Raw genomic sequence first — 17,571 nt, 5'->3', positions numbered from 1 at the left:
TCTTTCTGTGGTAATTTCCATCAGCTTCCCCTTCCATGGTTTTTCAGCTTGAGGAAAAATCAGCTCCTGAGATCTCAATAAAATCCTTCTGCCACATGCCACACTGCACTATAGCGAAGCCCCCAGAAGGGGCTTTAAAGGTTTTCAGCAGGAAAAAGGGGCATGCTGCACTAGCATAGCATAACTTCCATAGCTTCAATAGAATTTCACACAAGCCAGAGTTTTAGAACAGTGTTAGACAACAGAAGAAAAACTGCTAATATGTAAATGCAAAATTGCCAAAATAAAAGAGTTACTATGCAATACAGAAGCAATCAGTAAGCCAAAAACTCAACTAGCTGGAGCACCCAGCCCCAGCAAAGGAAATATAAACCCATGAATATGCTCATTTCATAAAGATCAAAAAGGAACAAAATGGAGCAAGCTACACATGTATTTCTCCATTAGCTACATCCAAGTGCCCTCTCTCCAGCAGGCATTTCAACCTCCAAGATGTGGAAGCAACACAAGTTGGATTAGATTCTTGTAACTCTACTAAGTTACAAGAGCAAGCCAAGTAATTCTCATGGAGTTACCATGCCCAACCGGCATACTGCCAATTCTCCCAGGGCATTCTGCTGTTTTAAACAGGAAGAGAGACATGTTGCAATGGCAATACTCAGTGTCAATATTCCATTATGTAAAGAAACCCAAAGCCAGACTGCAGAAAAAACAGAGGAACTAGCATCCTATCCTTAGGTACAGTGAAGATTATGTATTTCATTCTTTCATAGTTTTAACCTCTTCTCTTTGTGTTTCTCCTCTTAATATTTTTAAAATGTTTTCAACCCTATTAGATTCTACTACCCACCATAAATTCAAAGAACATCTTTAATGTGCTTTGTTCACAGGCAGCTTGCTTTAACTTTTAAATTCCAGTTACCTGCAGTTGTCATCATCTGAATCTGAAGCAGATACTTCACTGCTACCATTACTTTCCTCCATCACATCAACAGCACTAAGCTCTGCTATGATTTGCTTTACATCTGTATCAAACACCTTTTCATACAGCAGTTCATACAGAAGAGCTGGGGAAGGGGAGGAGAAAGAAAGGGCAAAATCAATTACAAGGTAAATGGGATTTTACACCACCGTTATAGAGACATTTCAAATTATTTCAACCAGAAAAAGCAAGTTTTTGAAGCATTAGCTGAAACAAGTAAGGCATTAAGAGCCAAAACAGCTGCAGCTGCTTTTGTTTAATGGGTATGCATGCAACTACTAGAAATCAGGTCTCAATTGGCCCCAGCCTTGTAACTCTATTGGCATATAGGCAAAGTTTTCATGAAGGATCAGAACCCATGCTTGTGTAGTGGGTGTCAGTAGCTCATCAAACCTGCTTAGGACTTTTGGGCATTGCTTCAATATAGTAAAGAAAACAATCTATGAAGATGGGTGGGGGKTTTTTTGTTTGTTTGTTTTTGCACATGCAACTCCCAGGATTTCTCTGACAAGTTACATACACAAAGATGATTTTAAAATAGATGATTTGCTAACAGTCTGAAGTTTGCTAGTCTGAAGTACAAAATTAAAACCAGAACACTGACCAGGAGACAATGCAACAGATTAATATAAACAAAAATTTTGGTGAACTAATTTTATAAAGCACTCAAATTCAAAGAGGCAAATAAGTCTTTTCCTTTTTGTGTATATATCTGCTTCATCATGCCTCAAAATCATGACATGGTAAGAACTCAAGACTTGCAAGATCATACAATCATTGACAATTCAATTGGAAAATAAAACTACACTAAAATGGTAATAAACCTTCATACAGAATCTTTTCTCTCCAACTGAAACCCAACAGGGATCATTTTGAGATTTTTGGTGAAAATATACACTTTTAACTAACCAACACAATACTTACACTGGCAGAGAGCAGCTCTTTCTGAATATTCTATGGGATAAACAATATCATAGTGGTTTCCATTTGAGAAACACAGCAATACCTTAAAAAAAAAAATTAGGTTTTGCATCTCACTTGATTTTTAGTAGGAATAGTACTTTTTAAATGCCATTTAATGTGCTAACATGCTTTGTTGAATTTCAGTATCTCAAAGTATCAATAAAACGCTATCAAAAATTTTAGTGGGTGTCCTTTAAACCCAGTCAAGAATAATTTAATATAAAGGTAACTATGTGAGTCAGCACCATTAGTAATTTTTATTTTTTTTTTTAAAACAGAATTTTACATTAGTATGAAGGTATACTACACCCCGAATATGGAATATCTATTTAAAAAGAACAGCTATACATATCAACAGAATAGTTACCATAAATATATACAAAAGAAGTTATTTAAATTGAATTCTCAGAGCATTTCATTATATTGATTACTAGGTCTCAAATTAAATTATTTGGTGTTAATTACAATAGTCTTAATTCACTCTTTCAAAATAGCCTTAAATATTTTACCTTATCAGAAAAGCCATTTTCAGTTACATGTGAAGGAGAAGCATTTGGTTCCCGGTAGATTATGAAATCTTTCCTAAGAAAAAAAGTACTAATTAAAAATTCACATAAAAATACATTTCAGTAAAAACTACAATATTCCTAACAAGTCTGAGGACTATGCATAACCACAGAATACACTTACTGGGAAAGAATACTGAAGAATATTAGTGCAATTGTCTCTGGTCAGAAAAAGGTTTACATTTGTGAAATGTGTGTTCTCAACAAAAGTTCAAACAGCAAAATATTTACATTTGACAATATCAGTGTTTTGTGTTATGCTTCCRCTTTTCTGTGTGTGAAGTTTCTGGGCAATAATATGTCTTCTATGATGCACCTCAGCCTTCCCTCACACAAAGGGGAGCCCATGGTGCACCATAGCAGTTCTCAGCTAATAACATCACAGAAGAGACTTAGTATAGATGCAGCTAATAATAGTAAAAATACAGAATTTGTTTTTGTTCAAGCTATTTCTACTCCTCTCTCCCTGTCCAAGCATTAAAACTGCTTGCAAAGTTGCCATTCCATATTTTTACCCCTATATTCAGTATCCTCTTTTTTTCTTATTATACAAACCTGATTACTTGGGGGTTTTTTCCTTTTCAGTGGAGAAACTTCCAAAAGCACTTGTGCAACAGTACAATCATTATTAGTCCCAATTCAGCAACGTTTTCAGATACATAGTTTTTGATATAATTCATTTTTGATTGTTATATCAACTTTTTAAAAAGGATCCTATTTAGTGTTCCTAGAACATTTGCATATTATTCCATTTGCCTCAATTTGGAACTGGATTCTCATACACTGCCCCAAAAATCTTTCTGTAACCATTCCCAGCCCAAGAAAGATGATGAAAGTTTAATTTGTACAAAGCAATAAAACACCTCAGAAAAGTGCAACAAAGAAGTCAGTAAGGTTGAGCAGAGAGTTCAATGTGTTTTCACTGTAACCAAACACGTTGGCTTACTACACTAAAATATACTAGCACAACATGCACTGAGCCAATGACAAGTAAAACACACTAATAAAATAGAGACAAATAGAGCAGCGTCCATAAAGAAAATGGCTTTGCAGTCCTGGAGAAATTCACAAAATTTTGCCATTTGGAAATCCACTAGAACAAAGAGGAGGTTGGTTTTATCAAGAGAACCAGGAAATGCTGGCACTCTTCCGACAGTTGAGCAAATCATCTAGGCTACATCTGTACTAGCAAATTATACGTGCCCGAGAGCCCTTCTGGGCACTAAGGCCAGGTAACAGGGAATGGCCCACATCTATGCTAATAAACTCTTCTCACCTCCCAAAGCAAGTTCCCACAATCAGAACAGTCCATGCAACATTCAAGCTCCTGAACTGCACCCAGAATTGCTGGGGGGAACCCCTGTGACCTAGCTGCCAAAGCATGCTGAGGAGCATGCCGACAGCCCAACAGACTGTCCCCAGGCACAGCCTGAAGATCTAATACTGTACTTGTGTCCCCAGCACCTCCCAAAAAAAAAAAAAAAAAAAAAAAAACCACCTTCCACATGTCTCACTGTTTTCATCTGTGGGGTGAAAAGAATCACAGAATGGTTGAGGTTGGAAGGGACCTCTGGAGATCATCTAGTCCAATCCCCCTGCTCAAGCAGGGTCACCTAGAGCACATTGCACAGGATTGCATCCAGGCGCGTTTTGAATATCTCCAGAGAAGGAGACTCCACCACCTCTCTGGGCAACCTGTTCCAGTGCTCTGTCACCCTCACAGTGAAAAAGTATTTCCTCATGTTCAGATGGAAGCGTCTGTGTTTCAGTTTGTGCCCGTTGCCTCGCGTCCTGTCACTCGGCACCACTGAAAAGAGTCTGGTCCCATCCTCTCGACACCCTCSCTTCAGATACTTGTACACGTTGATAAGATCTCCTCTCAGCCTTCTCTTCTCCAAGCTAAACAGGCCCAGCTCTCTCAGYCTTTCCTCATAAGAGAGATGCTCCAGTCCCYTAATCATCTTTGTAGCCCTTCGCTGGACTTGCTCCAGGAGTGCCACATCCCTCTTGTACTGGGGAGCCCAGAACTGGACGCAGTACTCCAGATGGGGCCTCACCAGGGCTGAGGAGAGGGGGAGAATCACCTCCCTCGACCTGCTGGCAACACTCTTCCTGATGCACCCCAGGATACCATTGGCCTTCTTGGCCACAAGGGCACATTGCTGCCTCATGCTTCACTTGGTGTCCACCAGCACTCCCAGGTCCTTCTCWGCAGAGCTGCTTTCCAGCAGGTCGACCCCCAACCTGTACTGGTGCATGGGGTTATTCCTCCCTAGGTGCAGGACCCTGCACTTGCCTTTGTTGAACTTCATGAGGTTCCTCTCCACCCACCTCTCCAGCCTGTCCAGGTCTCTCTGAATGGCAGCACAGCCCTCTGGTGTATCGGCCACTCCTCCCAGTTTTGTATCGTCAGCAAACTTGCTGGGGGTGCACTCTGTCCCTTCATCCAGGTCACTGATGAAGCAGCTGAACAAGACTGGACCCAGTACTGACCCCTGGGGGACACTGCTAGCTACAGGCCAAGAACCTCTCCTGCATTTTAAAATGGATAATACACTGTAAGAAAAGACATCCAGATGGCTCAGTTTCCGTTCCTCTTGGGATGAAACCAGCAAGAATAGGGTCCAATGTTACATAGGTTTTGCTGGACTTGAATTGCTGGACTTAWGGTGCCAAAAGAAATTGGTCTGTTGTCTTCAAATGAGAGAACCGAAGCATACTTTTTGATAAGCTGGACTGAATCCGTATAGAACGTGAAGTTGCAGTGTTGGAAGATAGCCATCATCAAGGGTATCAGTCCAGCATACTTCTTCAAAATGGGCTTAGAAAATTTTATTGCTGCAAACTAGGTTTTGGTCCTATGCAGTGACTGCTTTCCCAGGTGAAATAACTCTGCCTTATTACCTTTAAGATAATTAAAAATACTATAAATAAAGAGCTGGGCTGATACAGTTCAGTAAATTTAGAATTTAAAATATTTTATTTTGTTGGATTAAAAAGCATAAAATGTCAGATGGGAAATAAAGTAACAAATACAGGAAAAGCCACAACTGATATTGACAGGACAGGTTATTTCCCTTTTATTTTCTAAAAAGTGAACGAGACTGCAAATCTTGGCTATTTTTTTCTGCTGCCATAATCAATCTCTGTCATGATCCTAACTTATTTTTTTCTATTTATCTTTGCACATAATCCTCCCTTTGAATTTTCTGCTCAGCAATCCATCTGTTCCTTCAACTTCTTCCTTGCTCACACTAGCAGAAGTTTAATTAGTCTTGCAAAACTATTAAGCATACTCACAGGCACAGTTTTGGAAGGGAAAAAAAACAAACTTTCTGACACACACCTCAGAAAAGTAGTTGCGAGGGGAACAGAATTTCATGGCTCAGGGGGCCACCTGCTTCAGGGAGATACAAAAATTTACTAGATAAATTAGACTTGTGACACATCTGAGGAGTAAAACTATTCACACTCCATTTCTGTCTTATGCTTGAGAACTCTGAAACTCTCTTCTTCATTTGGAATAGAACAGGAAATTTAAACTTGTTCTTCTTTCCTTCAGTCTGCCAGCAAGAAGGAAGGGAAACAATTCCTTCCCTCCACCCCCATCACCATTCCTACTTTCCCAGAGCTACAAAATTGCATTTTTAATAGAAGCCAGTTCTCCCAAAACAAATTATGGTAGGAACAATTCTTACATGTTCAACTCTGCAGTGAAATATCTGTAGTTGCAGCTATGCAGTGAAATATCTGTAGTTGCAGCTATGCCACATGCCTCCCCATGTTTCTAATGGAGATAGAAAATATTTTTCTTAACCTGTATTTGTCTCAGTATTAATTTATCAACCGCGGTCCTGGATGCCAATATACCATGACTTCAAAATAAACTTTGCTTCTATTTCATCAGAACAGTTCTCCCACGACCAGAGATACAAGAAACAGATGGACAAACCCATCCAGTTCTGATGCAACCAAGCATGAAACTTTGTTGACTTAAATTGAGGCGCATCTCTCTACACCCTGGCTCTGTCTAAATATCAGACCCTCCCTCCACACATCTCTTGAGCCAAGTCTTACTCTCACTTTCAGTCCAGTTCTCTTCCACTCATCCAGCACATGCAACTCTGAACAGTCCCATTAGGCACATAAAATACAATCAAGCATAAAACTTCATGCAATTTCCTGCACTTCACACTCAACTAAGTACCTGAAAGTAATATTTCATTTAACTAGTTTGTTTCTCTCATGTCAATTGTCTGCTCAAGGGTTAAAGCACAACAACAAAGTCATTAATTTACAGTAACCATTTTGAATCACTGAATTTTCCAACTGGTTTACAAACAGCAGAAAGAGAAGCTATTATACATAGGCTCTTTCTCTTGCACAGTAATTAGAAACCAGTTACTATAAAAGTATAGCTACTTTGTAAAGTAAGATTAGCATATAGGATTATATTTACTAAAAATACACCAGCAAAACTTCATCACCAAGAGGAGAGTTTGTCTGTGCACAACAGCTGAAACATTTCTTAAGCTTAACTCAGCCTATGGACCTCAGCAAATTCATACTATTTATCAGTCCTGAAGAAAACAGAATAAGCTACTGCAGTACACCAGGTAGCCTTATAGCAGTACACATACCTTCACGCTAGGGGATGTATGAGAATGGCTTTAGCATACAGCCTACAATAACTCATATCAGTAAATGACATCACAGAGATTGTATGGAGGGAATAAAGAAATGGGTAAAGACCACATCTTAGTAGAAGGGTTATTATTAAAAACTTGGTGAGAAACAGCAAGAGGAGAAGAAAAGCAATTGTAATGGGAAAAATTATGATATGAAGATTAACAAAAAATACAAACAGTATGACTCTACCCATACGTAGCTGTGCAGGTGAGACATGTGACATTATTGCAAACCTATATTCAAATCCCAGATTAGATGTCATTTTCAGAGCTCACTTTCTATTTTTATTTAATACCTTGACAGCTGCAAGTATTTTTTTTTATATATATAGGCACACACACTCTCTTAATATATACATATAAAATGCATAATATATACACATTTTATACACTTAATATATAAGTGTATAACTTTCTGTAGAATATTAATGCAATATGTTGTCATATCTTTTGTATTCCAACTGGTTAATTAACAAAACAACCAAACTGGTTGAAAAGCTAGCTCATCATAACAGAACTCAATAAAAAGTATTTAAATTTTTTCTTACTTGTACATAAGAGAAAGGGCACTTATTTCTACTTGTCCAACCCATTCCTGTATTAAAAAATAAAATCAAGTTCAATCAAATAAACAATTATTGTACTTATGTGTAGTTAAATAGAAACAAGGAATCATTATCAAAAATTAATATATTGACACTGAGCCTGGATTTCAGCCAAGATACTTTGATTGTATTAAAAGGCATTTTGAAATAACAATAATTATTCCAGTAAGGGTAATGTTTAGAAGTTAGAGTTTTTTCCAGTGTAGAAACTGCTCTGTATAAAAACAGAACTAAGAACAGCTACATAAGTGCAGAGCTATAATTAAGAAGTATGACTTTGAAAGATGACATAGTATTTTTAATCTTTCTTTTGTTAAACTTAGACAAGCAGAAGGCTAGTGTATCAAAAGTGATTTTTGATAAAAGTGTTACATTTATTGAGTGCTTTTTAAGTTAATCTCTTCCTTCAAAACTGTCTGGTTTTGTGGGCTTTAAACTAAAGAACAACTGGAACAAGAAACTTGTGGATTAAGTCTTCTGCCTAAAACAGACAACTAGCATACAAGTATCTTGACACAGACAGGTGAAGTGCTCCTAAACAAAGTGGACAGACCACTTCCAAACAGCCAAAATAATACTGTAGTAGTTAAAGTTGCATTTTTGATGCAAGCAGCTGTATATTGATACCTAAAGGACCAAAAAACTCTGCCTTTTAAAGCTGCTAAACAGTGAAGTGTCAATAACACTGTAATCCAGACTCAAGTCATTAGAAGTTTGTTGCTTTCATTACCATGCTTCAATTTCTAGGATGGGAAAAACTTAATAAAATATATGTACAGAATCACAGAATGGTTGAGGTTGGAAGGGACCTCTGGAGATCATCTAGTCCAATCCCCCTGCTCAAGCAGGGTCACCTGGAACACGTTGCACAGGATTGCATCCAGGCATGTTTTGAATATCTCCAGAGAAGGAGACTCCACAACCTCTCTGGGCAACCTGTTCCAGTGCTCTGTCACCCTCACAGTCAAGAAGTTTTTCCTCATGTTCAGATGGAACTGCCTGTGTTTCAGTTTGTGCCTGCTGCCTCACGTCCTGTCGCTGGGCACCACTGAAAAGAGTCTGGCTCCATCCTCTTGACACCCTCCCTTAAGATATTTGTACACATCACATTTGTACAAACAAACCCTATCTTTAAAAAACAGGAAAAAATATAGTTACTAGATTTTGCAATGCTGTACTAGTCTTGTTCTCCAGCTTATATGAATTGTTAAGTCCCTAGTAAACGCAACTAAAATAATATCAATTCTATTTTAAATCAACATCTTTGCAACAGCCCATGACTATTGTTTCTAACATTCTGTACATCAGTAACTTTCTATTCATCACCTAGTCCTTCATTCAAGACTGGCTTAAAGAAAACGCTAGTCAGGTTTTTGGGTTGTGTGGGTTTTTTTGTTTTGTTTTTGCATTTGCAGAGGCTAGAAACATTTGGATAAGCATTTCATGGAAAAAGAAATGTTTAAATCAAGATAACAGAAAACCCCATATCCTTTTGCAATAGGGAACGTATATACGTATACACGTAATGCAAAGACTTCTTAAGCTCAGTCAACAACTTTTGAGGGGGGGGAAAAAAAAAAAAATCAAATTACCTATCAACATCAACAAAAGTACCACTTTCTATTATTAATCAAGTTTAACATACCTGTGGGTTTTCCAAACATTTTAAGTACTCTTCAAATGGCCCCTCTATGAACTGTATTTTCAAAAAAAAAAGTACAAATTGATTGTTATTTTTATTAGCATAGCATGCAGGATCCTTAGTCTATGACCCACTGCACCAATTGTAAAACACCATTAGAAACTTAAGACAACTCTGTCCTCAAAGAGCTCACAATCTAAATATAAAGCAAAGCAGAACAAGGGAATAAATGGTCAAAAATATAGATCCGAGTTCCAGACAGCAAGATTATCAACAGCTTTTGGAGTTGTCACAGCAAAAACGGCGTTCAGCAGGCAAAGGGTAATCCAAACGAAAGCAAAGATACTGTCAAGTAGATGTTGTGAGGAATTTGTCCCGGGCATGCAAAGCGTCACAGGAGGGAGCATATGCACACTTATTCAAGAATTTTGTTAATAAAAATTGGCAGCTATGGACAATCAGAAATGGGAGTCATATTTTTATAGAACTTAAGTAGTGATATGTATAACGTAAGCAGGTCATAAAGGACACTGGAAGTAAAGGCAGTTATGTTTGAAGCAATATAGAAAAGGGAAGCCAATGAAAGGATGCGAACAGAGGAGTGACATTTTAAGAGAGAAGCTAAGAAAGCAATCTGTTCAGCTACCCGTGACACATATGAAAAGGGCATACTGTTTCCAAACAATCTGCTTGATTTAGCTAAATATAAAGATCCACAGAGGCCCAAATAAAGTACTTCCGGTTATGAACTCAAGTTACAGGTGGGATGGCCTCTCTATCCATAGTGATTAAAAAAAAAAAGGTAATAAGGAAAACTAAGTGGAGTAATGAGATTGAGAGTGTTACTTAAGCCGTTCTGAACTTGGGTTGACACTGCTGTTCATGAGGAGCATCAAAAAGTCTGGCCAAAAATTTTAATTTAGACAGAACAATCAGGTGCTGAGTAAAAAGGTGAGACGTCAGCATAGACAGGAGTTGTTGTGCATGCATGTATGTTGAAATTAAATGACCTAGAGATAATGTATAGAAGGAGAAACAAAGGAGACCAGAAAGGGCTCATAGAAAATTGGAGAGAGAAAAAGAAAACAAAGAGATGACAGACAGCAGCAAAGATAACACTTCAAGAAAGGATGAGGATGAAGTTTGTGGCTACTTTGGTTATAGCAGTATCAATGGAATGAAAGAGGCAGAAACCCAGGCTGAAACGGTTATAACAGACTTGGAAAAGATGAACTTCAATTAGTACTGACAGTACATGTCAGTAGAGCTTAACTACTAAGAAGGCAGATGAGACAACAGTTGAAGAGACAAGGAGGATAAGGTATATTTTTTAAAGAGAGAAAAGTAAACAATGCTGTATTAGAGGCAAAATAGAAAGTACAGTAAGAGATGAGAAGAAAAGGAGATCAGCAGGGCAGAAGTGTAGTATCTGAAGGAGTAGGAACACTAGGAAATGAGAACAGACATGAAAACACCTCAACCCTACACATGAAACACCTATTCTGAAAAGCATAATTAATTTTTTAAAAAGAGGCTCTTTCAGAAGGGCAGTGAAGATGGGTAGAAGAGAGGTCACGTCACACCTAGGTCAAGTTGGGGGCGAGGGGCTAGATTTTATACACATGGAGACTGGAAGTTTGGGAAAGGAGCGAGACCATGACAGCAAAAACAGCTAGGACACACACCACAGTTATTCAGCTGACAAGATGGCAGAACAGAGGGGAGGGGAAAAAAAAAAAAACACCACACACACACACACACACACACACCCAAACCCCACACATTTAGTCAAGAAGCCAGCGGGTCATTGTATTTCCAAGAGCTACACAATGCAACAGGACTAGATGAGCAGATATTGAAGTGAACGGAGTAATTCTGGAGTGAGAGAGAGGGATGAAAGAGTCAGCAGTGCAGGGAAAAAAAAAAGTGGGGGAGAGATCTAAGAGCTGATAAGTCAACAAATGGACTGGAAGCAAAGGAATCAAACACTCCTTCTGGCAAATGAAAATAGTTGAGGCAGAACTGCATTCTTTCAGAAAGGTTCACTATATTTTACCTTCTTTCCTAACTTCCACATTATTAACAGTGATTAGTCACATCTGAGCACAGGGCAGCTTGTCAGAAATTCTAACAAATACACATATCTTCCTTCCTATTTACCTTCTCTTCCTTATGCCAAAGGGCATATAAGACAGCCTTATTTTAATCTGGATACAGGTAAATTTAGAACAGAAAAAAAGACAACCTGAGCAAAATTCCTTCAGTAACAAATACATATACCCTGTTTTGGCTACCTTGGAAATTAATTTAATGGTACATATACTGGAACACATTTAAATACAAACAGGAGCACTATTATTTATTATCACTCCTTTAAAAAAAAAAGAAAAAAATGTATATTGTTAGCACTGATGACATTGGCCAAATATAGATGAAAATGATATTTTATGTCCATGGTTGTGGAAGGAGAAATTTGTTGCACATGTTTAGGAGGAAAAACCCACAGTGGTGATACTTAATAAATTACAGACCCTGAAAGAAGTTTCATTAATCTCATTAGTCAAATCCCTCATTTATTGTAAAAGCAGTTAATTATCACAATAAAAACAATTTGTGATTTTTAATAAAATAAGTACATTATACTAAAATAAAATCTATTCAGATTTTGATAGCATCATTGCAAACTATTAGAGTTTAAAGTGTTTGTTTTGTTTTTTTAAATGAACATTAGAGTTCCTATTCTTTCCACCCCCCTAGTCCAAGCAGTACAGGTCTTTCTCTAAGCTTATGAAAATGAGCTACTACCACATGAGTCAGCTAACTTAAGGGGCACAAACTTTAAAAAGCATCAGCTAGCACACAGCTACAATGAACTCTACACTTTAGAAGAGTGGAAGGAATAAAACAAGATTTTTAAATACTCAGGAGGAAGAAGAAAATACATATACACTTACTGCTTCAAATTTCTCTCTATTTTTCCGAAGATAGTCTACACAAGCCATCCTAACATCAATATGCCGAGACTGACAGTGTAACACCTACAAAGGGAGAAATGGAAGAAAATGACACTAGTTCTTATGATTTTTGAGAAAAGATCATAAATAACCAATTTCTTTATGCTAAATACTGCTTGGAAATAGCCTGTTTTTATTTCTAAGAATATTTAAAACATATTTATTCAAAAATGAAATATTTATGCAAGTAAAACCTCAGTTACTTAGCCAAAATTAATTAACAGCAGAATTCACAAATATACTGAATTTAAACATTCAATTCTAGGAAGCTTTACTGAGAGAAGGAAGTAGAACAGCATTTGTTGTCATTCTCTGACCTCTTTGTAAATGGCTTTGGTTAGTTGATGAAATAAGTTTTTGTTACTGTGGGAAGGAATGAAGAAATCAATTACCAACATGTACTTGTCAAAATGAAATCCAACCAAATCTAGAAGAGTACAGTGTTACATTCCCTTGATTTAAGGGGTGTAGCTCTGTTATCCAAACACTTTTTTGGAAGCCAGGAATTCAGAATCCAATACAACACCTGCATTCTATCCTCTATTCAAATCTCCACCAGAAAATACTGCTTTAATCATGGGCTCAGAATTACCTCCAGCATGATTTTGTCTGCATTCCCACTACAATATAGGGAAGTTCCAGTCAATTTAAATTGCAGCATCTCTTGCAACCCTTATGCACTACCGTCAAATTAAAACACTTCCAAATTCAGRTCAGAATGTTTTTCTGTATGAAGGGCACAGGGATGAGGACGATCTGTGGATAAACACCTACTGACTTTGAATTCAAGACCCTTTTTTTAAACAAAATGAGAACCAAATGTTAAAAATTTAAGGGGAAGTTTTAAAAAAAAATTCTCACTGGATTGAGGGGGAAGTATCCTCTTTGTATATCAGTGAAAAACATCACAAGATCAATGCATTCATTAACATAAAAAAGTCACTTTCAGAACAATAATGTTTGCTTGCCTGAAATTATAAAATTTAGTGGAGAAAGCAGTTAAAAAGCGAACTGTGTATTAGCATAGGAACTTGGGCTCTCTCAAACAGAAGCACTAGAGCTCCCACTGCTGTTTGTTTGTATTTAAGACAAGATGACACTGTCACTTTTTTCCTTTAAGTTACACTGAAATGGGAGAGGGCGAATTCAACAGGAAGAATAAGATAAATTGTTCGCTTTCTCTAATTTTACAATACACCACTTAACACAACTAAGAACAAGGCTTTTACACTCCTCCTGCTAAGTTCAGTTTCCTACAGTTTTATATAAAGCTATTCTTCCCAAATGCTGAAATCTTACATGAAAAATGGGGTGGGGGGGAGGTGTCAAAACTTAAAAGCTAACATTTTCTTAACGGTACATGAATGTTGTACACACGGAATGTCTCTCTCCTTCAGAGACTGCTCTCTTTTCTTGGCACACGACTGTGTCACCTTAACCTATATTTGTTTGCATTTTAACATTAATTATCACCCACTAATGAGATCCTCCACTTCCCACGCTTTTGTGCAAAGCAGCTTTGTTTAAAGCACTAGTTACCTGCTCTGCCACAGCTCTGAAGAGACAAGATCCATCCTTGGCAACTCTCTTTCTATACAAGCCCTGAGATCGCAAGTAGCGGTCCATAGAAGCGTCCCCAGGAGTGTCTGTGCTGCTGCCTTGATGACTCTGCTCCCCGCCATCTGGTTTACCTGCCGCCTCCATGTTTACTGCTGAACGCTGCAGATGCTTGCTGCACCTCTCCTAACCCCACATGGTAATGCAAACCCACCGAGCAGCTCTAGGGCCAGGTGAAGGAAAACGCAGCAGGTGGGGGTGGAGAGTGCTAGCCTCTCTCTCAGCACTGGAGATAGCAGCAGCAACAGGAAAAGCAGCCAGCTTCACGTTATCTACTTGCATGTGGAAATCACGGAGAGAAGAAGCTTTCACTGCACAGCCTGGACTTTTAGCCCCCTAAAAGAACGTCGCTCGCAGGCTTCTCTAGRGGGCCTAGCAGCAGCTCCTGGAAGGCGCTCCAGCAGGGTCCCGATCCGACCTCTTTCTCCAGGCAGYGATTCCCGGCGTTTGCGTAGATGTAGCACGCACTCGGGCTGCAAGGAGGAAAACAAAAGAGAAAGGACATGTGCTACTACCGGAAAAAAAAAAAAAAAAAAGTGCAAGCTGGAGTTTATTTTCACTTTAAGCCGGGAGCCGGGCGCTTCTGGGAGCTGTAGTTCCGGAGGGGCAGGAAGCGGGAGCTGCCCCGGCTGCCCCCATGCCCGTCGCCCCGACACGAAGCGCCAGCGCCGCTTTCCTGCCTGCGGCCGAGCCCGGCCGCTCCACCAGCGCTTCCCAGGGCCGGCTGCGCACCCCCGTGCCTGCGGCTCTAGCAGCCGGGGCTGTCGCACCATGCAGAACAGGACTTCTTCATGTGTGTGACACTGCATTATGCCATAGCTTGGTAGCTGTAGCCACACCGGCATGTCCACAGTCTAACCCTCCCCCCATTATATATAAAAAAAATTTTTTTTTCCCTCAACAGATTAGACGGTAAGATTATTTTTGAAACCCAGCCACAGGAAGACGGAAGAAGCAGCAGGATAGTAAAAACAGGATTAAAAAAAAAAAATCACCTCTATTCAATATTTCTTTTAGCAGCAAGCAGCAACAAACATGGTTTTTTATTACAGTAAGTTACCTAAATTTTGCATGGCATTTCAGGGACAGGCCTTAGAAGTTGGGGGAAGGAAAGATTTTGGTGCACAAAATCTGACAAGGAAGGCAGCTTTCCAAATGTGTAAGACTTTTTTACTGTAGATTTGTAACCGACCTAAGGGGAAAGCTAGAAAGCTCTCAGTAACATGAGTGGTAAGTAAAATGTTACCAGTTACTCTTTAGTTTAAATTAACAGATTTTGAAGTCAGAAAGAGTGGGGAAGCAGGAAGGAATGACCTTTCTGGTCACTGAACTTAAGGTAGACACTATGAGAAACCCCAAGAAAACTCCTTATCCCCTCACCCCACCTCCTTTTGCTACCACCCTCAAAATTCTCTTTTCTGACTGTTATAGGAAAATCCTAATTTTTACTTTCAGCCAACAGAAATAAGGCCAGGGAAGGCTATGACTGAAGCTGTGATGTGATCTGTATGCAATAATAGCTGATTGGATAGGCAGGAGTTACAAGCCAGGCTGAGTACTGTAGTAGCTCTGCACAAGCAGTATCAAACTTCTTTTTCCTAAGAGGCCCAGGTTTGCCAGCAAGGAGCTGGTCTACTGGAAACAGAAGCAATCTCCCAGAGGTCTCTGTAGGCAAGGAGCACAGAAAAGGAGAGAAGTGAAAGGAAAGCCCTGATGACACCTGGGGCTCTAAGACACAGGGAGCTGGTTAAGCAGTGAGGGGATTATAAGGCCTTTAAGACAGGGAGTGCGAGGTATAAACACTAGTGAGGGACTAAAGGGAAAGCTCAAACTTCTCCCCAAAAGGTGGAAAAAGTCCAGTGCAATGCTGAAGTATAAACAATTGCTGGCACTGACTCAGCTACCATATTTGCTTAAGAAATTAAAGATAATAGATTCCTGCATGTGACAGTTGCTTCTTCCGTAGATTTAGGTGGTAAGACTAGATGCTTTTGTGAGGTATCAAACTTGTGTCCAGTTACAGAATTTCTTAGGAATATTCCATTTTTCCTCATTCTATTAGTCACCTTCAGTGCCAAAAGTATCCTCTAATGTTCACAAATTTGTCTTCCCTCATATTTGAGCCTTTTGTCACTACGATTCAGACACCAGTTAGAGGAAAGGCAAACGTGTTTCATCATGTCTGTTAGACTCAAGAGTGCCTTTATACGTGAGGTCACTCAAAAAATAAGATCATTATATGTGACAGAATGCAAATGTAGTTCTGGTAAGTGAATAAACTGATAATATTAGAGCCATAGTTGTCAGTTCCCCCAAAGCCTCGTCTTTTTGTGTCTAAATCCTGAAGTCGATCAGGCAATGATCATCCACACAGATTTTTGCTCATGTACTGCTATAGAAGAAGCCATTTATTTCTAAAAAGGTGAAGTTCCCACTGAAAAAATCTGGTCAGTACATGCACAATTTCAAAGGCATATGGAGAAACACATCAATCAAAAGGCACCTGAAACCCTTCAACATTAAAATGAATGCTCCCTCAAGGTAAGGATGACCAAGTTATAACTCAGGTGGCTAATCAGCAACTAGTTTTGTAAACACCTTCAACCAGTGCTGTCACCAAAAACAGCAGTTCCAGCCACTGGTGGTTCCTCTGCACCAACCGCTAGTGACGGCACAGTCAGCTCAGGAAACTGACTCAAGCTAAGAACTTTTTTTTATTATTATTTTTAAACCAAGATCAGCTTTATGATTCAATTCACTGCCTGGCTGTGCCAACACCTGGGCCAGCACCAGGGAGCAAGGACACCCAACGGTGGTGCGTGACCACCTCCACCCGCTTCACACGTTCCTGAAGCCGCAACCTTGAAGAGAGGAGAGCAGCTCTGGGCCAGTCTCACGTGCACCCTTTCCCGCTCCAGACAGCGCAGATAACCACCCCCCCCCATCCTTCCAGCCGGCAATCTCGCAGGGGGGACTCGGGCGAGCAGGGGTCGGGCACCCACCGGGGGGCGCGGGCGGCCCCGGGGCCTGCCGCCGCCGCCGCCAGGCTCCCAGCCCGCCGCAAAGGCAGCGGCTTCCCCGGCCCGGCCGCCTTTGCCCCGGGGGCGGATCGGCGCGGGCCGAGCCCGCTCAGCGCGCCCCGAGGGGCCCAACCCGCGGCGCGGGCACACGCGGACGAGTTAACCGCCCCCAACCGCCGCCGGGCGGGCCCCGCACCCCTCCCCCACCCGCTGACTGGCACTTACCGAAGAAGGGGCGGGCGCGCTGCCCCTTCCCCCACCCGCCGACAACAGCTCGCGGGAGCGGCGGCGCCGCCTCCTTCCCGCCTCGCCAGGGCCCCGGCGGCGGCGCAGGCACTTCAATCTCCCGCGGCGGTCGCTCTGCGATGATGCGGCCACGGCCAGCCCCGTCCCGGTCTCGCCCTCCCGCCTCGCCACTTCTCATCACTCTTCTACACACGCACGCGCGCGCGCGCGCACCCACACCGCTCCCCC

General features: G+C 40.4%; 1 protein-coding gene across 7 annotated transcripts in view; it reads right to left on the bottom strand.

Moving 5' to 3' along the window:
- Window positions 1-17,571, bottom strand: part of OTUD4 (OTU deubiquitinase 4) — a 37,060-nt gene that overhangs the window by 19,394 nt on the left and 95 nt on the right. For 2 of the 7 annotated variants that reach the window (XM_026087515.1, XM_026087513.1), the window contains exons 1-7: window positions 14,000-14,594; window positions 12,401-12,484; window positions 9,450-9,509; window positions 7,748-7,794; window positions 2,455-2,527; window positions 1,907-1,988; window positions 923-1,067 (exon numbers count right to left, since the gene is read on the bottom strand). In XM_026087515.1, the coding sequence (XP_025943300.1) occupies window positions 923-1,067; window positions 1,907-1,988; window positions 2,455-2,527; window positions 7,748-7,794; window positions 9,450-9,509; window positions 12,401-12,484; window positions 14,000-14,164 (656 nt within the window). In that variant the 5' untranslated portion in view covers window positions 14,165-14,594. Of the gene's footprint in view, window positions 1-922; window positions 1,068-1,906; window positions 1,989-2,454; window positions 2,528-7,747; window positions 7,795-9,449; window positions 9,510-12,400; window positions 12,485-12,777; window positions 12,825-13,999; window positions 14,595-17,322; window positions 17,490-17,571 lie in introns of those variants that run through there. The other 5 variants (XM_026087511.1, XM_026087512.1, XM_026087514.1 and 2 more) reach the window with 5 other exon arrangements.

This window comes from Apteryx rowi, unplaced genomic scaffold (assembly GCF_003343035.1).
Source record: "Apteryx rowi isolate R43461 unplaced genomic scaffold, aptRow1 scaffold_72, whole genome shotgun sequence".
NCBI lineage: Eukaryota > Metazoa > Chordata > Aves > Apterygiformes > Apterygidae > Apteryx > Apteryx rowi.
The sequence above is the reverse complement of the archived record's forward strand: the minus strand, read 5'-3'. Positions and strand labels throughout refer to the sequence as shown.